Below are 25725 nucleotides of genomic sequence, written 5' to 3'. Positions count from 1 at the left end.
CCACCACCATGAACCATATATTAGGGTTTCCTTTGAAATTTCAGGATGGCTTGAGGACTTGAGGACACTTCCCTAAGATAAATTTAAAGATTTCACCTATGAGGACTATATCAGATTCTGGATTTATAAGAACCATTTTTGTTTGAGTTTTAGGGGAACCATTAACATCTCTTGTAAGTGTGCAAGAAAATTATAAAATAACGTCTTGATTTGAAATCTTAAATCTGTAGAAGTAAAATCTGGAAATTGAGTTACATTGAGTTTCAAGCAATTTTCATGATCAGTGCGCCTTCTACACCCTCAAGAAGTGAAGTCGGTCTATATGGAGACATTGCCAAATGGACCGATAAAAACTTAATCCGATACACGTTTTTGTGAGCCTAAAATACCAGAATATTTACAATTTCAGGCAAATCAGATAAAAACTACGGTTTCTAGAAACCCAAGGAGTTAAATCGGGAGATCGTTCTTATGGGGGCTAAAAATGGACCGATACTCACCGTTTTCGGCACACCTCTTTATGACCCGAAAATACCTCTATATTTCCAATTTCAGGCAAATAGGATAAAAACTTCGTATTCTAGAAGCCCAAGAAGTAAAATCGGGAAATCGGTCTGTGTGGGGGCTTTACCAAGATATGGACCGATACTCACAATTTTTGGCACACGTATTTTTGGTCCTACAATACCTCTAGATATCCAATTTCAGGTAAATGGAAAAAAAACTACGGTTTCTATAAGCCCAAGACCCCAAATCGGGAGGTCGCTTTATATGGGGACCCTACCAAAATATGAACCGATACTCACCGTTTTTGGCACACCTCTTTATGACCCGAAAATACCTCTATATTTCCAATTTCAGGCAAATAGGATAAAAACTTCGGATTCTAGAAGCCCAAGAAGTAAAATCGGGAGATCGGTCTATATGGGGACTATACTAAAACATGGACCGATACTCACAATTTTTGGCACACGTATTTTTGGTCCTACAATACCTCTAGATATCCAATTTCAGATAAATGGAATAAAAACTGCGGTTTCTATAAGCCCAAGAAGTAAAATCGGGAGATCGGTCTATATGGGGGCTATACTAAAACATGGACCGATACTCACCATTTTTGGCACACCTCTTTAGGGTCATAAAATACCTGTAGATTTCAAATTTCAGGGAAATTGAATAAAAACTTCGATTTCTATAAGCCCAAGACCCCAAATCAGGAGGTCGGTTTATATGGGGACTATATAAAAACCTTGGCCGATATAGCCCATCTTCGAACTTGACCTGCCTGCAGACAAAAGACGAGTTTGTGCAAAATTTCAGCACGATTGCTTCATTACTGAAGACTGTAGCGTGATTACAACAGACAGACAGACAGACAGACGGACAGACGGACATCGTTATATCGTCTTAGAATTTCTCCCTGATCAAGAATGTATATACTTTATATAGTCGGAAATCGATATTTCGATGTGTTACAAACGGAATGACAAACTTATTATACCCCCGTCACCATTCTATGGTGGTGGGCAGACAGACAGACAGGCAGACAGACAGACAGACGGATAGACGGACAGACGGACATCGTTATATCGTCTTAAAATTTCTCCCTGATCAAGAATATATACTTTATATAGTCGTAAATCGATATTTCGATGTGTTACAAACGGAATGACAAACTTATTATACCCCCGTCACCATTCTATGGTGGTGGGCATAAAAAATGAGCTAATATTGGGTGGGACGAAATATACTCAAAACAAGCCTATACGGCCCATAATTTATGTACCCTCTCAAACGTATTGCGTACAAAGTTCTACTGAAGACTGTCGTCCACAGTCGACTTAATTGTTTTATACTACTAGTTTCCGAGAAGGTATTTTTAAAATTTCGTAACATTGTCCTTAAATTGTATATTAGTCCTTATCGGCCGGACCGAATGTTAAATACTCATCCCCATGGATCAAATGAAATACTTTCCGTTGAATACCATTTTCCAAATATCTGGATACGGTTCTTGGAAAATATTGCTACCATGATGATATATATATGAGCTCAAAATGTCTGCTGCCTTGGCTGTGGCGACGGTTTTTTTTTTGATTTCTGTCAAATATTTGCCCAGTGTGACCACAGCATAAGTCACTTAAAAAAGTGATGGATTTTTTTTTTTAATTTTTAAATATTTTTTTTTTCAAACAATCAATTTTTTAAGCAAAGCACAAAGTCAGATAAGAAAGTAATCGAAAATAGTCACGTTTTTAATCAAGAAATTAATTGGGTTTTGCAATCAAAATCAATTCAATTTTTAATTGAAATAATAAAAAATATTAATTGAAAATTTCAAATCAAATCAATTAATTTTTTAATCGAATATTTTTTATGCCCAATTAAAACTGTGGTTGATACTATCATTTTCGTTATTGAAGACATTTTAATTAAAACAAGTATATACGGCCGTAAGTTCGGCCAGGCCGAATCTTATGTACCCTCCACCATGGATTGCGTAGAAACTTCTACTAAAGACTGTCATCCACAATCGAATTACTTGCCGATGGCAAGGTATCTTAAAACTTCTTAACGCTGTCTTCTAAATTGTAACTTAGTCCATACAGGGTATATATTAAACACAAAAAGCCGATTAAATACGAATATAATTCAGTTTGACAAAATGTTCTATAGAAATATAATTTTGACAAAAATTTCTATAGAAATAAAATTTTGACAAAATTTTCTATAGAAATAAAATTATGACGAAATTTTCTATAGAAACAAAATTTTGAAAAAAATTTTCTATAGAAATAAAATTTTGACAAAATTTATTATAGTGATAAAATATTGACAAAATTTACTATAGTGATAATATATTGACAAAATTTTCTATAGAAATAAAATTATGAAAAAATTTTCTATAGAAATAAAATTTTGGAAAAATTTTCTATAGAAATAAAATTTTGATATCGACCAATTTTTGTGTGATTGGCGATCGCCTATATATAATTATAGACCGATATGGACCAATTTTTGCATGACTGTTAGCGGCCATATACCAGCGCAATGTACCAAATTTCAATCGAATTGGATGAATTTTGCTTCTCCAAGAGGCTCCGGAGGTCAAATCTGAGGACCAGTTTGTATGCCGCATATATATAATTAGTGACCAATTATAGACCAATTTTTCTTGGTTATTAGAGACTATATACTTACAGCACATGCCACATTTCAACCGGATAGGATGAAATTTGCTCCTCCAAGAGGCTCCGGAGGTCAAATCTGAGGACCGGTTTATATGCGGCCTATATATAATTCTTAACCGATATGGACCAATTTTTGCATGGTTTTTAGAGACCATATACTAACATCACGTACCTAACTTCAACCGGATCGGATAAATTTTACTCTTTATAGAGGCTCCGGTGTTCAAATCTGGGGATCGGTTTATATGGGGGCTATATATAATTATAGACCGATATGGACCAATTTTTTCATGGTTGTTAGAGACCATATGCCAAAACCATGTACCAAATTTCAGCCGGATCGGATGAAATTTGTTTCTCTTTGAGGCTCCGTAAGCCAAATCTGGAGATCGCTTTATATGGGGGCTATATATAATTATGGATCGTTGTGGACCAATTTCTGCATGGTTGTTAAAGACCATATACTAACATCACGTACCTAATTTCAACCGGATCGGATAAATTTTACTCTTTATAGACCGATGTGGACTAATTTTTGCAAGGTTATTAGAGAACATATATCAACATCATGTACCAAATTTCAGCAGGATCGGATGAAATTTACTTCTCTTTGAATCTCCGCAAGCCAAATCTGGTGATCGGTAGCCTCCATATAACTACATATAATTATGGATCATTGTGGACCAATTTTATCATCGTTCTTAAAGACCATATTCCAACACCATGTACCAAATTTCAGCCAGATCGGATGAAATATGCTTCTCTTAGAGGCTCCGCAAGCCAAATCTGGGGGTCCGTTTATATGGGGGCTATACGTTAGGTTAGGTTAGGTTATGTGGCAGCCCGATGTATCAGGCTGACTTAGACTATTCAGTACATTGTGATATCATATTGGTGAACTTCTCTCTTATCACTGAGTGCTGCCCGATTCCATGTTAAGCTCAATGACAAGGGACCTCCTTTTTATAGCCGAGTCGGAACGGCGTCCCACATTCTAGTGAAACCACTTAGAGAAGCTTTGAAACCCTCAGAAATGTCACCAGCATTACTGAGGTGGAATAATCCACCGCTGAAAAACTTTTTGCTGTTCGGTCGTAGCAGGAATCGAACCCACGACCTTGTGTATGCAAGGCGGGCATGCTAACCATTGCACCACGGTGGCTCCCGGGGATATACGTAAAAGTGAACCTATATGGCCCATTTGCAATACCATCCGGCCTACATCAATAACAAATACTTGTGCCAAGTTTCAAGTCGATAGCTGGTTTCGTTCGGAAGTTAGCGTGATTTCAACAGACGGACGGACGGACATGCTTGGATCGACTCAGAATTTCTCCACGACCCAGAATATATATACTTTATGGGGTCTTATAGCAATATTTCTATGTGCTACAAAATGGGAAAGTTAATATACCCCCCAGGGAGGTTGTAAAAATTAATTGGATCAATTAATTTCGTGATTGAATCAGATTTTTTGTTTTGTGTGAATAAAGCGGTTTTCGGAAGGTAATATTTGTTTTTGTTCTCTAATCCTGAAATATAAAAGGCAACCAAGTTGTATGGGAGTTAGGTTTATCTCCCAAATTTGTTTTAATAATACGCCACAAATGCTTAGGTATACTAATTCAGCAAAAATATTCAATTAGGCTTTCGCTTTTCCAAAACCGAATTGCCGGACCTCACGCTTGACACCTGCCATCAGATTTTGTACAGCCACCTTGTCCACCTTCTTCGCCGCAGAAAGCCAGTTTGCCTTGAACTGCTGCTCGTCCTTAGCAGTTTTTTTTGGTCTTCTTTAGGTTCCTCTTGACAATAGCCCAGAATTTCTCAATTGGGCGGAGCTCTGGCGTGTTGGGAGGGTTCTTCTCCTTGGGAACCACCTGCACGTTGTTGGCGGCGTACCACTCCATGGCCTTTTTACCGTAATGGCAAGATGCCAAATCCGGCCAAAACAGTACGGAACAACCGTGTTTCTTCAGGAAAGGCAGCAGACGTTTATTCAAACACTCACGTAAATTTCTTGGTTGACAGTCCCGGAAGCTATGAAAATGCTGCTTTTCAAGCCACAGGTACAGATGGCTTGCCAAACCAGATATTTCTTTGCGAACTTTGACAGTTTTATGTGCTTGAAAATATCTGCTACCTTTCCCCTTCTTTTTGCCGTATAAAACTCCTGTCCCGGAAGCTGCTTGTAGTCGGCTTTGACGTAGGTTTCGTCGTCCATTACCTCGCAGTCAAACTTCGTCAGCATCGTCGTGTACAGCCTCCGGGATCGCGCTTTGGCCGTCGTATTTTGTTTATCATCGCGATTTGGAGTCACTACCTTCTTGTAAGTCGATAGTCCGGCTCGTTTTTTGGCTCAATGCGCGGTTGTAGACGATACACCCAGCTTATTTGCGGCATCTCGGAGAGAGAGGTTAGGGTTTCGCTTCAAACTACCGGCAACTCTCTTTGTCGTCTCAGCGGCTTCCGGTTTTCGATTTCCCCCCGATGCAGACTTCCTGGCTGTCGACAAACGTTCCCCAAATACTTTAATTACATTTGTAACGGTTGATTTGGCAACTTTTAGCGATTTTGCCAGCTTTGCGTGCGCGAAGCTCGGATTTTCGCGATGCGCGAGCAAAATTTTGATACGCTGCTCTTCTTGCTTGGACGGCATTTTGACAACTGAAGAGTGAATTCCAAAATCAAAATAGGAGCAACATTCTACACACACACACACCTTCAAAATAAGGGGTGTTCAGGTTTTTTAAATGCAAAATTGAAAGAAATACGTCAAGTTTATATTGACCAAATTTTGACCGTAATACCCTTTAGTCGCACTCGCGCGACATTATAATTTTCTAACTTATTTCCTAATATTATATTAAAAGTTTAATTGAATAATTATTTTATTAAATTAATTTTGTAACTTTACAGATTTATTGACATTCCCATCGAATCTTGTGGGCGATCCTCACCGCTACGCGTGGCCTTACAAGCAAGTGCGCCAGATTTACTATTGATTTTATTAAGGTAAGCCACACAAAAAACTAAATTAATTATTTATTAAAATTGTTTACGAATAAAATTTCGTATGATATTTTTAGAGATTTGATATTTTTAGATATTATTATTTTGTACAAATCATAATTATTTTATATAAATATTTCATTAATTTCCATACAAAAATAATAATCAACGTGAGCTTTGTCTTCTGTAAATACTTGGAATTATTTGTTTGTTAGTTAGATGTCAAAAATCCTATTGAGAATTTCATTTGAATAGAAAAAACAATTCCCAGAAATTTCACTATAATAATAAACGATAACATTTATGTGATTAAATAAGTAAGATTCTAAAGTTTACTAAATAAGACATAAAAGAAAAACTATTCAATGAAATTATTCTAATATAATAATGAATAATGAAGAAAACAAAAAGCTATATATAAGATTCATCAGAAATTATTCAATTATCAATGATTCAACGTGAAATTGTCAAATATCCCATAACAAAAGATGTATGAAAAAATCTCCTTCAAAAGAAACTTTATGTACAAAATTTAAGTTTAACTAAGATATTGTTTTTCAAAAAAAAAAAAAAAAAAAAAAATGTGTTCTTGTGGTTTCCAGGCATATCTTGTTATGATTTTAATTGGATGAGTAAAATGATTAACATTTGACTACAATGGATTATTTCGGTAATATGGAGAAATGCACATCTCATGTAAACTTTGCATAGCCTTAAGGATTTGACAAGAAACCATATTTAATGACATTCAATGCAGTAACAATGCAAGACAAATTTCTACTTGCTTTCCTCCTACTTATCCACGCAACATATACTCGTAAATCCAAACAGATGCAAGAGAAACATGTACAAGTCATAACCTTGGAATGTAACAAACAATCCAAAAATCTCTGTGTATGTGTGTGTGTATTTGTATATGGTCATAGGGAGGTGAATGTATGCAACCAACGACTTTATCTCCATAAAATAATAATAGAATGTAAAAGTCTCAAACATCTATGCGAACATCTATCCATGCACATCACTTGTTCATCTGCAATAAAAGGAACAAGTCAAAATGCAACAATGCAACCACACAAATATACGAGTATACATTGCTCTGAATGCATATTTGCTTTGTGGTACTTGCATTTATACATTAGGGTGGGACGGGACTTTTAAAAACTTAAAATAACATCTCAATCTAAATAAATAAATGTGAGCCATCATGAAGCCCTTGCATTTTGGGAGTCCGGATAAATATTACATAAGGGCAAAAACTTTCTTCACAGATGGTAATTCTAGCCTTATATCAAAATTGGCTATCATTGAGATGCAAATTGAATCGGGCTGGTCCCATTGATATAAGTTCCTCCTTGAAAGAAACCATAATAATGAATAAAACTGTGCATATACAAAACAATTTATAGAGTGTTTATCGAAGGGATTTATATGTGAAAATTAGGTTTGAAGTTTACTTAAACTTTTTATTGTATATAAGATATAGCATATGGATCAGACCAGGAGAATTGTGACATATTGTGACAAAGAAAATAAACTTTCATCGACATTTCGAAAGGTTATGCCCATGTATATACATAGTGGTTGATGTGTATTGCAATCAACCCCAGGTAGCTATTATTTTGAAACTGCGCTTCGATTACTGTCCTCAGGCAGCATTTAAAAGTGTATACATCGTTTGTTTCTCCTACTCTTTTGGTAGATTGGTAGAAATCGTTATGTTTTGGTAGATTTTGCAACACATTCCTCCTTAACTAAGAGGTACTTCAATTTTCTATATAAATGAAATATGGACCTATAATTTCTATAGAAAATAAATTGTAAAAAAATCTATGGAAATACATTTTTGAGAAAATTTTCTATGGAAATAAAATTTTGACAAAATTTTCTATAGAAGTAAAATTTTGAAAAAATTTTCTATAGAAATAAAATTTTGCAAAATGTTCTATAGAAGTGAAGGTGCGTGTGTGTAGAATGTTGCTCCTATTTTGATTTTGGAATTCACTCTTCAGTTGTCAAAATGCCGTCCAAGCATTTTGACAAAATTTTGTCGCGCATCGCAAAAATCCGAGCTACTCGCACGCAAAGCTGGCAAAATCGCTAAAAGTTGCCAAATCAACCGTTACAAATGTAATTAAAGTGTTTGGGGAACGTTTGTCGACAGCCAGGATGTCTGGATCGGGGGGAAATCGGAAGTCGCTGAGACGACAAAGAGAGTTGCCGGTAGTTTCAAGCGAAACCCTAACCTCTCTCTCCGAGATGCCGCAAATAAGCTGGGTGTATCGTCTATAACCGTGCATCGAGCCAAAAAACGGGCCGGACTATCGACTTACAAGAAGGTAGTGACTCCAAATCGCGATGATAAACAAAATACGACGGCCAAAGCGCGATCCCGGAGGCTGTACACGACGATGCTGACGAAGTTTGACCGCGTGGTAATGGACGATGAAACCTACGTCAAAGCCGACTACAAGCAGCTTCCAGGACAGGAGTTTTATACGGCAAAAGGAAGGGGAAGGTAGCAGATATTTTCAAGCACATAAAACTGTCAAAGTTCGCAAAGAAATATCTGGTTTGGCAAGCCATCTGTACCTGTGGCTTGAAAAGCAGCATTTTCATAGCTTCCGGGACTGTCAACCAAGAAATTTACGTGAAAGAGTGTTTGAATAAACGTCTGCTGCCTTTCCTGAAGAAACACGGTTGTTCCGTACTGTTTTGGCAGGATTTGGCATCTTGCCATTACGGTAAAAAGGCCATGGAGTGGTACGCCGCCAACAACGTGCAGGTGGTTCCCAAGGACAAGAGCCCTCCCAACACTCCAGAGCTCCGCCCAATTGAGAAATACTGGGCTATTGTCAAGCGGAACCTAAAGAAGACCAAAAAAACTGCTAAGGACGAGCAGCAGTTCAAGGCAAGCTGGCTTTCTGCGGCGAAGAAGGTGGACAAGGTGGCTGTACAAAATCTGATGGCAGGTGTCAAGCGTGAGGCCCGGCAATTCGGATTTGGAAAAGCGAAAGCCTAACTGAATATTTTTCCTGAGTTTTATACTAATTGAACTTGAAAAAGAAATTTAATTTGATTTTTTAAATAAACGATTTCACCGATTTACACTCGTTTTCCCTTGACCAAATTTTGACCGTATCGCCCTTTATCATTTTGAAACTGCGCGTCGATTACTGTCCTCAGGCAGCATTTAAAAGTGTATAAATCGTTTGTTTCTCCTACTCTTTTGGTAGATTGGTAGAAATCTTTATGTTTTGGTAGATTTCGTAAAACAATCCTCCTTAACTAAGAGGTACTTCAATTTTCTAAATGAATGAAATATGGACCTATAATTTCTATAGAAAATAAATTGTAAAAAAAAATCTATGAAAATAAATTTTTGAGAAAATTTTCTATGGAAATAAAATGTGAGAAAATTTCCTTTAGAAATAAATTTTTGACAAAATTTTCTATAGAAGTATAATATTGACAACATTTTCTATAGAAGTATAATATTGACAACATTTTCTATAGAAGTAAAATTTTGACAAAATTTCCTGTCGAAATAAAATTTTGACAAAATTTTCTAAAGAAGTAAAATTTTGACAAAATTTTCTATAGAAGTAAAATTTTGACAAAATATTCTATAGAAGAAATATAATTTTCTATAGAAATAAAATTTTGACAAAATTTCTATAAAAATAAAATGTTGACAAAATTTTCGATAGAAATAAAATTTTGACAAAATTTCCTGTAGAAATATAATTTTGACAAAAATTTCTATACAAATAAAATTTTGACAAAATTTTTTATAGAAATAAAATTTTGACTATATTTTCTATAGAAATTAAATTTTGACAAAATTTTCTATAGAAAAAAATTTTTTGGAAAGACGCACGTTTCGAAATTATCACATTCCTCATCAGCATCCTCTACTTGCAGAAAAAATTATCAACCAATTATCGGAATAAATTCAGGCAGTTCACTAAACCCAAAAGTAAACCACACTTATTCTGATAATTGGTTGATAGTTTTGCTGCAAGTAGAGGATGCTGATGAGGAATGTGGTAATTCCGAAACGTGCGTCCATCCATTATAGAAGTAAAATTTTGACAAAATTTTCTATAGAAGTAAAACTTTGATACAATTTTGACAAAATTTTCTATAGAAATAAAATTTTGTCAAAATTTTCTATAGAAGTAAAATCTGACAAAATTTTCTATAGAAATAAAATATTGAAAAAAATTTACTATAGAAATAAAATTTTGACAAAATTTTCTATAAAAGTAAAATTTTAACAAAATTTTCTATAGATGTAAAATTTTGACAAGATTTTCTATAGAAATAACATTTTCTATAGAAATAAAATTTCTACAAAAATTTCTATAGAAAAAAAAAATTGTTGAAAAAAATTTCTTATAGAAATAAGATTTAGATAAAATTTTCTATAGAAATAAAATTTAGATAAAATTTTCTATAGAAATAAAATTTGGACGAAATTTTCTATAGGAATAAAATTTTGAAAAGTTTTCTATAAAAATAAAATTTTGACAAAATTTTCTATAGAAATAAAATGTTGGCAAAATTTTCTATAGAAATAAAATTTTGCAAAAATTTTCTATAGAAATAAAATTTTGCTAAAATTTTCCAAAGAAATAAAATATGATAAAGTTTTCTATAGAAATAAAATTTTGACAAAATTTTCTATAAAAGAAAACTTTTGACAAAATTTTCTATAGGAGTAAAATTTTGATAAAATTTTGACAAAATTCTCTATAGAAATTAAATATGACAAAATTTTCTATAGCAATAAAATTTTGACAAAATTTTCGATAGAAATAAAATTAAAAAAAAAAAAACTACTATAGAAATAAAATTTTGACAAAATTTTCTGTAAAAGTGAAATTTTGACAAAATTTTCTATAGGAGTAAAATTTTGACAAAATTTTCTATAGAAATAAAATTTTGACAAAATTTTCTATAGAAGTAAAATTTTGACAAAATTTTCTATAGAAATAAAATTTTCTATAGAAATAAATTTTTTGCAAAAATTTCTATAGAAATAAAATTATGAAAATATTTTCTATAGAAATATAATTTTGATAAAATTTTCTATAGAAGTAAAATTTTGCCATATTTTCTATAGAAATATGATTTGGAAAAAATTTTCTATAGAAATATAATGTTGACAAAATTTTCTATAGAAATATGATTTTGACAAAAATTTCTATACAAATAAAATTTTGACAAAATTTTCTATAGAAATAATATATGACAAAATTTTCTATAAGAATAAAATTTAGACAAAATTTTCTATAAAAATAGAATTTTGACAAAATTTTCTATAGAAATAAAATTTTGACAAAATTTTCTATAAAAATAAAAAAAATATTTTGACAAAATTTTCTACAGAAATAAATTTTTGACAAAATTTTCTATAACAAAAAAATGTTGGAATTTTCTATAGAAGTAAAATTTTGCCAAATTTTCTATAGAAATATGATTTGGAAAAAATTTTCTATAGAAATATAATGTTGACAAAATTTTCTATAGAAATATGATTTTGACAAAAATTTCTATACAAATAAAATTTTGACAAAATTTTCTATAGAAATAATATATGACAAAATTTTCTATAAGAATAAAATTTAGACAAAATTTTCTATAAAAATAAAATTTTGACAAAATTTTCTATAGAAATAAAATTTTGACAAAATTTTCTATAGAAATAAAATGTTGACAAAATTTTCTATAAAAATAAAAAAAATATTTTGACAAAATTTTCTACATAAATGAAATTTTGACAAAATTTTCTATAAAAATAAAATGTTGGAACAATTTTCTATGGAAATGAAATTTTGACAAAATTTTCTATAGAAATAAAATTTTGACAAATTTTTTTATAGAAATAAAATTTTGACAACATTTTCTATAGAAATATAAATTTTAGACAAAATTTTCTATAGAAATAAAAATTTGACAAAATTTTCTATTGTGAAAATATTGTGAAAAATTTTTCTATAGAAATAAAATTGTTGGTGCAAGCTAAAAATAGACATTTTGACAAAATTGCATAGACATAAATGACAAGGAACCTCCTTTTTAAAGCCGAGTCATTTCTGCTGTTTACATTAATTGGAACAACTCAGAGAGCTTTAATACCAAACGTAAAAGAAGCTCCCAAAACTGTTGAGTGTATTTGATGCATCTCAACTGTAGACAGCTGAGACCGCCGATGGCCCTTTGAAATCATTTCGGAAGTCGCTGTTTACCTGGCGGCATGCGTACATACCGGTACCTTCCGGTGTATTAAAAAAATACTCGTTCTTGCATGTGGAAAGTACTCTAAGGAGAAATGCGTGTCACTTAGTGATACTACGTTGCTGTTATGCGAATACAAGTTCCCGGTTATCGAGCAGAAATGAATTCTGACAATTATACTTGATTCATATTCATTTTTTTTTAACAAAATTGCCCTTTGTTAAAAATTATTTTGTTAAAGAGCAAGTATAACAAATCATGCAACGTTTGTATCTAATTTGTTTTATTTACTTTTGAATCAAATTTTTAGCGTCAAAAGGAAACTTTGTTTATCTTAAATGTCATTGCTCGGAGATAAAAACTCTTATTTCAGTGTAGCTACTCTACACTGAAAAAAAGCATACTCGGTTCCAAAGATTTTGTCTTTACTTTAAAAAATTTGGTATTGATTCCGAGCCAAAGAAGCGGAGAGTACAAGTAAGGATACTTTTAAGACACAATTCTCTTTTAAATTTAGGTTTTTGTACTTGCTTCTAGGAAGCAAATTTTAATTTTTCGCTTTCTCAGCTTTTTTTCTTATGCTATCAAAGTCCTTTAAAAACGAGTTAACGGCAACTTTATTTTCCAAATTAGGACTCGACTTCCAGTAGAAATTATGCTATAATATGCTATATTGTATGAAGTAAAAAACATCTTTAAAATAAAGTTTTGAAAAACATGTCCTATATTTGAACGATTTTTTGCTTTGTAGTCAAGATGCAAAAAGACAACAAATTTAAAGACAATTTCATTAAATTTAAAGAATTTTTCTGAATTATTAAAGTCAAGTTGACCTTAGCCTATAAATTCATTCATGTTAAGATACCCATTTTTAAGTCAAATCACTTAATTATAAGGACAATACGACTTCATTGAATAGTTTATTGACTTTTGGACAAGGAAAATAACTTTATTTTAGAGAAATGCGTCTTCTATGCTAAGCAAAATTTGTATTCGTATTTTAAAGACATGAAATCTTTGACCTTACGACAATATTTTTTTCAGTGTATATGTGGCATTCTAATTAGGGCCTTTAAAATATTTTCTTTAAACTTTTTTATGCAAAAAAAAAATTTAGTTATATATTCTGTTTCTTATTCATAAACTTCATATATGTGTCAAAAAAAAAAAATAAAAAAAATCAAATGGCATATTTTCTGTATGTGGCAAAATAAGTTTTCATAGTGAATGATTTGATAAGCATAAACATGGGTATTTGCCAAGATATTTTCCAATGAAAATATTTGCATAGTTTTTCTTTTGTAATATAAGAAGTTATTTAGTTCTTCAAAGTTTTCATAAAATTTGAATAAAGCAATACATGAAGATATACAGTGACATGGTTTCTTCAAATCCCCTAAAGCTTCCATTTAAGGATTGTATTACTGATTTCGTAAAGGAATAGCATAGAGATAAGCACTTGCCAAAAAAAAAAACTAAAAGGCTTTGTATAGTACAATATGAGTTTCTTTTGGCATGATGCCATATATGAGTTTTTTCGTTTATTTAATCAGATTTGATTTTTTATATGAATATTAAAATGCATCAAATATACAGTAGTTTAAAAAGGTCAAAATTAGGAAATTTCATTTGTTTGTTCTGTTTTTAAAAATTTGTTTTTGTCCCTATGTTATTTTCTGAATTTATACACGCCAGGGTTGTCTTTTATTTAGCGGAAGTGGCCAGCGCTAGCGTTTCAATCTGCCAACTGACAGCTCTATCGTAAAGCTTGACATTTTTAGAGTAATACATACTCAGAAAGTTTTGACATAAGAGTACTATTTGCGTTGGTTATAGCAACTTCAGCAAGATTCATCTCGCCCAACAAATTAAATCGTGAATATTATCATGCGATTATTTTTTTTATACCCTCCACCATAGGATGGGGGTATATTAACTTTGTCATTCCGTTTGTAACACATCGAAATATTGCTCTAAGACCCCATAAAGTATATATATTCTGTGTCGTGGTGAAATTCTGAGTCGATCTAAGCATGTCCGTCCGTCCGTCCGCGTGTTGAAATCACGCTAACTTCCGAACGAAACAAGCTATCGACTTGAAACTTGGCACAAGTAGTTGTTATTGATGTAGGTCGGATGGTATTGCAAATGGGCCATATCGGTCCACTTTTACGTATAGCCCCCATATAAACGGACCCCCAAATTTGGTTTGCGATTTTTCTAAGAGACTTTTTTTACGTATAGCCCCCATATAAACGGACCCACAAATTTGGCTTGCGATTGCTCTAAGAGAAGCAAATTTCATCCGTTCCATTTGGTACATGGTGTTAGTATATGGTCTCTAACAACCATGCAAAAATTGGTCCACATCGGTCTATAATTATATATAGCCCCCATATAAACCCATCCCCCGATTTGGCTTGCGGAGCCTCTAAGAGAAGCAAATTTCATCCGATCCGGCTGAAATTTGATACATGGTGTTGGTATATGTTCTCTAATGGACATGCAAAAATTGGTCCACATCGACCCATAATTATATATAGCCCCCATATAAGCCGATCCCAGATTTGACCTCCGGAGCCTCTTAGAGGAGCAAGATTCATCTGATCCGGTTGAAATTTGGTACGTGGTGTTAGTATATGGTCTCTAACAACCATGCAAGAATTGGTCCACATCGGTCCATAATTATATATAACCCCCAAATATAAATCGATCCCCAGATTTGTCCTCCGGAGCGTCTTGGAGGAGCAAAATTCATCCGATCCGGTTGAAATTTGGAACATGGTGTTAGAATGTGGTCTCTAACAAACACGCAAGAATTGGTCCATATCGGTCCATAATTATATATAGCCCCCATATAAACCGTTCCCCAGATTTGATCTCCGGAGCCTCTTGGAGGAGTAAAATTCATCGGATCCGGTTGACATTTGCAACGTGGTGTTCGTATAAGTCCCCTAATAACCATGCCAAAGTTGGTCCATATAGGTCTATAGTTATATATAGCCGATCCCCAATAACACAAAAATTGGTCCATATCGGTTCATAATCATGGTTGCCACTCGAGCCAAAAATAATCTACCAAAATTTTATTTTTATAGAAAACATTGTCAAAATGTTATTTCTATAGACAATTTTATAAAAATTTTTTTTTTCTATAGAAAATTTTGTCAAATTTTATTTCTATCAAAAATTTTTCCAAATTTTATTTCTATAGAAAATTTTGTCAAAATTTTACTTCTATAGAAAATGTTGTCAAAATTTTATTTTGTCAAAATTTTATTTCTAGAGAAACTTTAAACTTATTTATATACGTATTTAATCGGCCTTTTTTAGTTTAATATATACCACGTATGGACTATGTGGTATATATTACGGTGTTAGGAAGTTTTAAGATACCTTGCCATCGGCTTCAGTAGAAGTTTCTACGCAATCCATGGTGGAGGGTACATAAGCTTCGGCCTGGCCGAACTTACGGCCGTATATACTTGTTTTTTTTTTTTAAGTTTTGACGTGGATGAACTCGGCTCCATGAAATTACTCCCTAAAATGAAATATATCCTCTACAGAGTTATTTTATTTTCTTTTCTTAAATTTTAAAATAATCCGGACCACAATGTTAATAAAAAACAAGTAAGGAAAGTCTAAAGTCGGGCGGGGCCGACTATATTATACCCTGCACCACTTTGCAGATCTAAATTTTCGATACCATATCACATCCGTCAAATGTGTTGGGTGCTATATATAAGGGTTTGTCCCAAATACATACATTTAAATATCACTCGATCTGGACAGAATTTGATAGACTTCTTCAGAATCTATAGACTCAAAATGTAAGTCGGCTAATGCACTAGGGTGGAACACAATGTTAGTAAAAAAAAATATGAGAAACATTTAAATCTGAAGCAATTTTAAGGAAACTTCGCAAAAGTTTATTTATGATTTATCGCTCAATATATATGTATTAGAAGTTTAGGAAAATTAGAGTCATTTTTACAACTTTTCGACTAAGCAGTGGCGATTTTACAAGGAAAATGTTGGTATTTTGACCATTTTTGTCGAAATCAGAAAAACATATGTATGGGAGCTATATCTAAATCTGAACCGATTTCAACCAGATTAGGCACGCATAGCTACAATGTTAATTCTACTCCCTGTGCAAAATTTCAATTAAATCGGAGTACAAGATTGGCCGCTGTGATCATATGAGTGTAAATCGGGCGAACGATATATATGGGAGCTATATCTAAATCTGAACTGATGTCAATAAAATTTGGCACACTTGACAACACTACTAATTGTACTCCTAGTGCAAAATTTCAACCAAATTGGGGTAAAAAATTTGGCACACTTGACTATAGTACTAATTGTTCTTATTGTGCAAAATTTTAAGCAAATTAAGGTAAAACTCTGGCTTCTGGGGCCATATAAGTCCATATCCAAAATCAATAGGGATCTATTCTGAGCCAAAACACATACTTGTGCCAAATTTGAAGTCGATTGGACTAAAACTGCGACCTAGACTTTGATTACAAAAATGTGTTCACGGACAGACTGACAGACGGAGAGGCGGACATGGCTATCGACTCAAGAGCCCACCCTGAGCATTTTTGCCAAAGACACCATGTGTCTATCTCGTCTCCTTCAGGGTGTTGCAAACATATGCAAACTTATAATACCCTGTTCCACAGTGTGGCGCAGGGTAAAACTATTGAAATTGCAAAAAATTTCGCAAATCTGTATTTAACATGGTAAGGATATTTATAATGTTAGTTCTACTCCCTGTGCAAAATTTCACGTAACTCGAAGTAAACCTGTGGTCTCTGGGGTCGTAGGAGTGTAAATCGGCGAAAGCTATATATGGGAGCTATATCTAAATCTGAACCGACTTCAATCAAATTCGGTGTGCATATTTATAACGTTAATTCTACTCCCTGTGCAAAATTTCACGTAAATCGGAACAAGAGTTTGGCCTCTGGGGCCATAGGAGTGTAAATCGGGCGAAAGCTATATATGAGAGCTATATCTGAATCTGAACCGATTTGACTGATATTCTGCAAAATTTACGAGACTCACAAAATATTCGATTATACGAAATTGGAAGAAAATCGGTTGATAAATACGTCATTTTTGACCAGATCGGTTATAAATATATATGGCGGCTATATCTTAATCTGAATCGATATTTTTCAAAATCAATAGGGATCGTGTTTGAGCCGAAAAAGGACCCCATGCCGAATTTGAAGACAATCGGACTTAAACTGCGTGCTGGACTTTGAACACAAAAATACATCAACAGACAGAAAGATAGACGGACATCGCTAAAGAATTTAATTCTAAGCCGATCGATATACTAAAAGGTGGTCTACTCCCTCTCGGCGTTACATACAAATGCACACACTTACCACAGTAGTGTCGATCTAGCTAAGTCCGTCCACCTGTCCGGATGTCCGTCCGTCTGTGGAAATCACGCTAACTTCCGAACGAAATAAGCTATCGACTTGAAACTTGGCACCAGTAGTTGATATTGATGTAGGTCAGATGGTATTTCAAATGGGCCATATTGGACCACGTATACGTATAGCCCCCACATAAACCGTCCCAAGACTTGGCTTGCAGAAGCTCTAGGAAGAGCAAATTTAATCAGACCTGGTTGAAATTTGGTACGTGGTAATGGTATATGACCTCTAACACACATGCAAAAATTAGTTCATATCGGTCCATAATTATATATAGCCCCCAAATAAACCGACCTCTTGGAAGAGCAAATTTCATCCGATCCGGTTTAAATTTAGTACATGGTGTTGGTATATGGTCACTAACAACCATGCAAAAATGTATCCATATCGGTCCATAATTATATATAAACCTCATATAAGACGACCCCCAAATTTAACTTCCGCAGCCTCTTGTAAGAGCAAATTTCATCTGATTCGACTGAAATTTGGTACTAATCACACAAAAATTGGACCATATAGGTCCATTATTGCATATAGCCTCATATAAACCGATCCCCAGATTTGACCTCCGGATCCTCATGAAGGAGCAAATTTCATCCGATCCGGTTGAAATTGGGTACGTGGTGTTAGTATATGGACTCTAACAACCATGCAAAAGCTATGCATATCGGGCCATAATTTATATAGCCCCCATATAAACCGATCCCCAGATTTGACCTCCGGAGCCCCATGGAGGAGAAAATTTCATCCGATCCGGTTGAAATTTGGTACGTGGTGTTAGCATATGGTCTCTAACAACCATGCAACAATTGGTCCATATCGATCCATAATTATAAATAGCCCCCATATGAACCGATCCCCAGATTTGACCTCCGGAGCCTCTTGGAGGAGCAAATTTCTTCCGATTCGGTTAACATTTTGTACGTAATACTAGTATATGGTCTCTAACAACCATGACAAAATTAATCCCCACGTTTACGTATAGCCCCCACATGAACCGTCCCAAGATTTGGCTTGCGGAGGCTCTAGGAAGAACAAATTTAATCAGATCTGGTTGAAATTTGGTACGTGGTAATGGTATATGACCTCTACCACCCATGCAAAAATTAGTTCATATTGGTGCATAATTATATATAGTCCCATATAAATTTAGAAGACGATGTCAAGGACTTTTAGGATACCTTGCCATCGGTAAGTATTACCAGAACCCAAGTAATTCGATTATGGATGACAGTCTTTAGTAGATGTTTCTACACAACCCGTGGTGGAGGGCACATAAGATTCGACCTGCCGAACTTACGTCCTTATACACATGTTGTTCTCCAATCCCGAAATATAATAAGGAAACCTCAAAGGAGCATATTCATCGATTCCATTATCTGTTAGTGTGTTACCGATATAAGAAACTATGAATTCAAATACAAATACCAATGAAACTTGAAAACAAAAACGATAATTAATTGTTTTGTTGCTGAAACATATTAGCAATAATAACAATTTTGACTGTTTTCATTTACTTATTTTTTTTTTCGATTTACTCAGATGAAGTCAAAGTAGAACAATATTTTGTGCTAGTTTGCATTTTATATTTGCTCCTCACATCTTCCTTATGGAGTGCAATAAAAAAGAAAACTACAAACTCCCAACTACCATTGTTGCATTTGTTAAAACTACTGACACTAAAAAACGAAAACTAGGTTATAGCTCCAGAAATAGTTCACTCACTCAATTCCAGTTGAATGTTATGCTTTTGTTTATTTTCCAAGGGGGAGAAGTTAATGTGAGTACATAATGTCAGTTGCCAATCCAATGAAGCAGACAACAAATGGATGAACCATTGTAGTAGTCGTTCGTTTTGGTACTCCCCCCTTACCTTCCCACCCAACTACACTCCCTCAGTCAATGTAAAATATGCAAATATTTTTACTATGGTATTTTTCATTCAATTCGATAAAAGTGCAGATGTTTCATCCAAAGGATCTGCTTGCTGTTATTCCTGGGGAACCATCACAGTAAAAGCAAATGTATTGTGAATCAATCAATTTGTGTGAAAATGTGTTAGAAAACAATTGATTTTAGGTATTTTTTTTTTTTTTATTTCACTGAGAAATGCAATTGTCCCTCATGCGGCGTTGTTGTTCATGGGAAAATGAGGAAATGAAATATAAAAATCGTAGTGATATGTTAAAATTTATTTTTGAAGTGTGATTTATTGCGATGAACAGATGGTGAAGCTATGATAGGAATTTTTATCCTAGCTGGCAGAAAAAATATGATATAATTTGTCATATTAATAGTGTGGTATACCCTTCATTGTGTATAGTAATCTTCTTGATCTTTATCGAAAATGCTAACTTGTTATAAGATAAAATTATATGCAATCAAAGGAATGTGTGGAAAAAAAGAGTCACGATCACAAAATTCCAAAATTATTACCCATATTGACGAAGCTTGTAATAGAGATAGGTTTGAATACAAGTTTTATCAAGCAAGTGAGAAAAATTCTAGGTTACACTGAACAAAAATATTGTTATCAGATAACAAGTATATACGGCCAGGACGAATCTTATGCACCCTCACACATTTGATGGGGTAAAATTTTTAATTTATTATACCCTCCACCATAGGATGGGGGTATATTAACTTTGTCACTCCGTTTGTAATACATCGAAATATTGCACTAAGACCCCATAAAGTATATATATTCTGGGTCGTGGTGAAATTCTGAATCGATCTGAGCATGTCCGTCCGTCCTTCCGTCCGTCTGTTGAAATCACGCTAACTTCCGAACGAAACATGCTATCGACTTGAAACTAGGTACACGTAGTTGTTATTGATGTAGGTCGGATGGTATTGCAAATGGGTATAGCCCCCATATAAACGGACCCCCAAATTTGGCTTGCAGACTCTCTAAGAGAAGCAAATTTCATCCTAAATTTGGAATATGGTGTTAGTATATGATCTTTATCAACCATGCAAAAATTTGTCCACATCGGTCAATAATTATATATAGCCCCCATATAAACTGATACCCCGATTTGGCTTGCGGACCCTCTAAGAGAAGAAAATTTCATCCGATCCGGCTGAAATTTGTTACATGGTGTAAGTATATGGTCTCTAACAACCATGCAAAAATTGGTTCACATCGGTCCATAATTATATATAGCCCCCATATAAACCGATCCCCCGATTTGGTTTTCGGAGCCTCTAAAAGAAGCAAATTTCATCCGATCCGGCTGAAATTTGGTACATGGTGTTAGTATATGGTATCTAACATCTATGCAAAAATTGGTCCACATCGGTCAATAATTATATATAGCTCCCATATAAACCGATCCCCCGATTTGGCTTTCGGAGCCACTAAGAGAAGCAAATTTCATCCGATCCGGCTGAAATTTGGTACATGATGTTAGCATATGGTCTTTATCAACCATGCAAAAATTGGTCCACATCGGTCAATAATTATATATAGCCCCCATATAAACCGATCCCCCGATTTGGCTTGCGAAGACTCTAAGAGAAGCAAATTTCATCCGATCCGGCTGAAATTTGGTACATGGTGTTAGTATATGGTCTCTAATAACCATGCAAATATTGGTCCACATCGGTCAATAATTATATATAGCCCCCATATAAACCGATCCCCAGATTTGACCTTCGGAGCCCCTTGGAAGAGCAAAATTCATCCGATTCGGTTGAAATTTGGTACGTGATGTTAGTATATGGTATCCAACATCCATGCAGGAATTGGTTCATATCAGTCCATAATTATATATAGCCCCATATGAACCGATCCCCAGATTTGACCTCCGGTGGCTTTTGGAGAAACAAAATTCATCCGATCTGGTTGAAATTTGGTACGTGGTGGTAGTATATGATATTTAACAACCATGCCAAAAGTGGTCCATATCAGTCCATAATTATATATCCCGAGATTTGGTTTTAAGCCTCTTGGAGGAGCAAATTTCATCCGAGTCAGTTGAAATTAGGTACATTGTGCTTGTGTATGGCCGTTAACAACCATGCCTAACTAGGTCCATATCGGTCTATAGTTATATATAGCCCTCAGATAAATCGATCCCCAATCACACAAAAATTGGTCCAAATCAAGTTCATAATTCTATATATGTTAGCCCCCATATAAGCGACCCCCATGTTTCAATTCTGGCTCCCTACGTACCGTGCAAAAGTCCATATCGATTCGTAATTATTTGTAGACTTACCTATACATACCTTTTTTGTCTAATATATACCACGTATGGACTAACTCACAATTTAGAAAACGATGTGAAGAAGTTTTAAGATACCACAACGCAAGTAATTCGATTGTGGATGACAGTCCTTCGTAGTAGTTTCTACGCAATCCATGGTGGATGGTAAATAAGATTCGGCCTGGCCGAACTTACGGCCATCGGTTTATGTGGGGGCTATCGGTTTATGTGGGGGCTATATATAATTATAGACCGATATGGACCAATTGTCGCATGGTTATTAGAGACCATATACTAAAACCACGTACCAAATTTCAACCGGATCGGATGAATTTAGCTCCTCCAAGAGGTTCCGGAGGTCAAATCTGGGTATCGGTTTATGTGGGGGCTATATATAATTATGGACCGATATGGACTAATTGTCGCATGGTTATTAGAGACCATATACTAAAACCACGTACCAAATTTCAACCGGATCGGATGACATTTTCTCCTCCAAGGGGCTCCGGAGGTCAAATCTGGGTATCGGTTTATATGGGGGCTATATATAATTATGGACCGATATGGATAAATTTTTGAATGGTTGTTAGAGACCACATACTAATACCACGTACCCAATTTCAACCGGATCGTATGAAATTTGATCCTTCATGAGGCTCTGGAGTTCTAATCTGGGGATCGGTTTATATGGGGGCTATATATAAGTATGGACCTATACAGACTAATTTTAGCATGAATGTTAGAGACCATATGCTGACACCACGTACAAAATTTCAACCGGTGCGGACGAAATTTGCTTCTCCAAGAGGATCCGCAAGCAGGGTTGCCATTTTGGTACGATCGGACCAAAATTTGTCCAAAAAATTATTAAATTTTAAATTTGGTCCGATGACAAAAATTTCTATACAAATAAAATTTTAACAAAATTTTCTATAGAAATAAAATGTAAAAAAAAATTGTAGAGATACAAAATTATGCAAAAATTGTGAAATAAAATTTTGCGTTAACGTTCTATAGAAATAAAATTTTGACAAAATTTTCTATAGAAATAAAATTTTGACAAAATTTTCTGCAGAAATACAATTTTGACAAAATTTTCTTGAGAATTAAAATTTTGACAAAATTTTCTATAGAAATAAAATTTTGACAAAATTTTCTGCAGAAATACAATTTTGACAAAATTTTCTTTAGAATTAAAATTTTGACAAAATTTTCTATAGAAATAACGTTTTGACAAAATTTTCTATAGAAATAACATTTTGAAAAAATTTTCTATAAAAATAAAATTTTGACAAAATTTTCTATAGAAATAAAACTTTGACAAAAAAATTTTTTTTCTGCAGAAATAAAATTTGACAAACTTTTCTATTTAAATAAAATTTTGAAAAAAATTTCTATACAAATAAAATTTTGACAAAATTTTCTATAGAAATATATTTTGACAAGATTTTCTATAGAAATTAAATTTTGACAAAATGTTTTATAGGAATAAAATGTTGACAAAATTTTCATAGAAATAAAATTTTCACAAAATTTTCTATAGAAATAAAATTTTCACAAAATTTTCTATACAAATAAAATTTTGACAAAATTTTTTATAGAAATAAAATTTTGACAAAATTTTTTATAGAAATAAAATTTTTACAAAATTTTCTGTAGAAATAAATTTTGACAAAATTTCTTAAGAAATTAAATTTTGACAAAATATTCTATAGAAATAAATTTTGACAAAATTTTCTATAGAAATAAATTTTGACAAAATTTCCTTAAGAAAGTAAATTTTGACAAAATGTTATATAGAAATAAATTTTGACAAAATTTTCATACAAATAAAATTTTGACAAAATGTTCATGGAAATAAAATTTTGACAAAATTTTCCATAGAAATAAAATTTTGACAACGTTTTCTATAGAAACAAAATTTTGACAAAATTTTCTATAGAAATAATGTTTTGACAAAATTTTCAATAGAAATAAAATTTTGACAAAATTTTCTATAGAAATAAAATGTTGACAAAATTTTCTGCAGAAATAAAATTTTGACAAAATTTCCTTAAGAAGTTAAATTTTGACAAAATTTTCTGTAGAAATAAAATTTTGACAAAATTTTCTATAGAAATAAAATTTTGACAAAATTTTCTATAGAAATAAAATTTTGACAAAATTTTCTATAGAAATAAAATTTTGACAAAATTTTCAATAGAAATAAAATTTTGACAAAATTTTCTATAGAAATAAAATTTTGACAACATTTTTTATAGAAATAAAATTTTGGCAAAATTTTCTATAGAAATAAAATGTAGATAAAATTTTCTATAGAAATAAAATTATATAAATATATATATATATATATATATATATATATATATATATATATATATATATATATATATATATATATATATATATATATATATATATATATATATATATATATATATATATATATATATATATATATATATATATATATTATATATATATATATATATATATATATATATATATATATATATATATATATATATATATATATATATATATATATATATATATATATATATATATATATATATATATATATATATATATATGTATATGTATATATATATATACATATATATATATATATATATATATATATATATATATATATAAAGGGTGATTTGTTAAGAGCTTGATAACTTCTTTTAAAAAAAAAACGCATAAAATTTGCAAAATCTCATCGGTTCTTTATTTGAAACGTTAGATTGGTCCATGACATTTACTTTTTGAAGATAATTTCATTTAAATGTTGACCGCGGCTGCGTCTTAGGTGGTCCATTCGGAAAGTCCAATTTTGGGCAACTTTTTCGAGCATTTCGGCCGGAATAGCCCGAATTTCTTCGGAAATGTTGTCTTCCAAAGCTGGAATAGTTGCTGGCTTATTTCTGTAGACTTTAGACTTGACGTAGCCCCACAAAAAATAGTCTAAAGGCGTCAAATCGCATGATCTTGGTGGCCAACTTACCGGTCCATTTCTTGAGATGAATTGTTCTCCGAAGTTTTCCCTCAAAATGGCCATAGAATCGCGAGCTGTGTGGCATGTAGCGCCATCTTGTTGAAACCACATGTCAACCAAGTTCAGTTCTTCCATTTTTGGCAACAAAAAGTTTGTTAGCATCGAACGATAGCGATCGCCATTCACCGTAACGTTGCGTCCAACAGCATCTTTGAAAAAATACGGTCCAATGATTCCACCAGCGTACAAACCACACCAAACAGTGCATTTTTCGGGATGCATGGGCAGTTCTTGAACGGCTTCTGGTTGCTCTTCACTCCAAATGCGGCAATTTTGCTTATTTACGTAGCCATTCAACCAGAAATGAGCCTCATCGCTGAACAAAATTTGTCGATAAAAAAGCGGATTTTCTGCCAACTTTTCTAGGGCCCATTCATTGAAAATTCGACGTTGTGGCAGATCGTAAGTCTATTCATGATGAAATGTCAAAGCATACTGAGCATCTTTCTCTTTGACACCATGTCTGAAATCCCACGTGATCTGTCAAATACTAATGCATGAAAATTCTAACCTCAAAAGAATCACCCTTTATATATATATATATATATATA

The 25725-nt window shown here is 33.1% G+C and overlaps 1 protein-coding gene across 2 annotated transcripts in view; it reads left to right on the top strand.

Moving 5' to 3' along the window:
• Positions 1-25725, top strand: part of stops (SOCS domain-containing protein stops) — a 160151-nt gene that overhangs the window by 47970 nt on the left and 86456 nt on the right. For both annotated transcript variants that reach the window (XM_075291888.1, XM_075291887.1), the window contains exon 6: positions 6111-6206. In XM_075291888.1, the coding sequence (XP_075148003.1) occupies positions 6111-6206 (96 nt within the window). The remainder of the gene's footprint in view (positions 1-6110; positions 6207-25725) is intronic.

Source organism: Haematobia irritans, chromosome 1, assembly GCF_050003625.1.
Source record: "Haematobia irritans isolate KBUSLIRL chromosome 1, ASM5000362v1, whole genome shotgun sequence".
NCBI classification, from domain to species: domain Eukaryota; kingdom Metazoa; phylum Arthropoda; class Insecta; order Diptera; family Muscidae; genus Haematobia; species Haematobia irritans.
The sequence above is the reverse complement of the archived record's forward strand: the minus strand, read 5'-3'. Positions and strand labels throughout refer to the sequence as shown.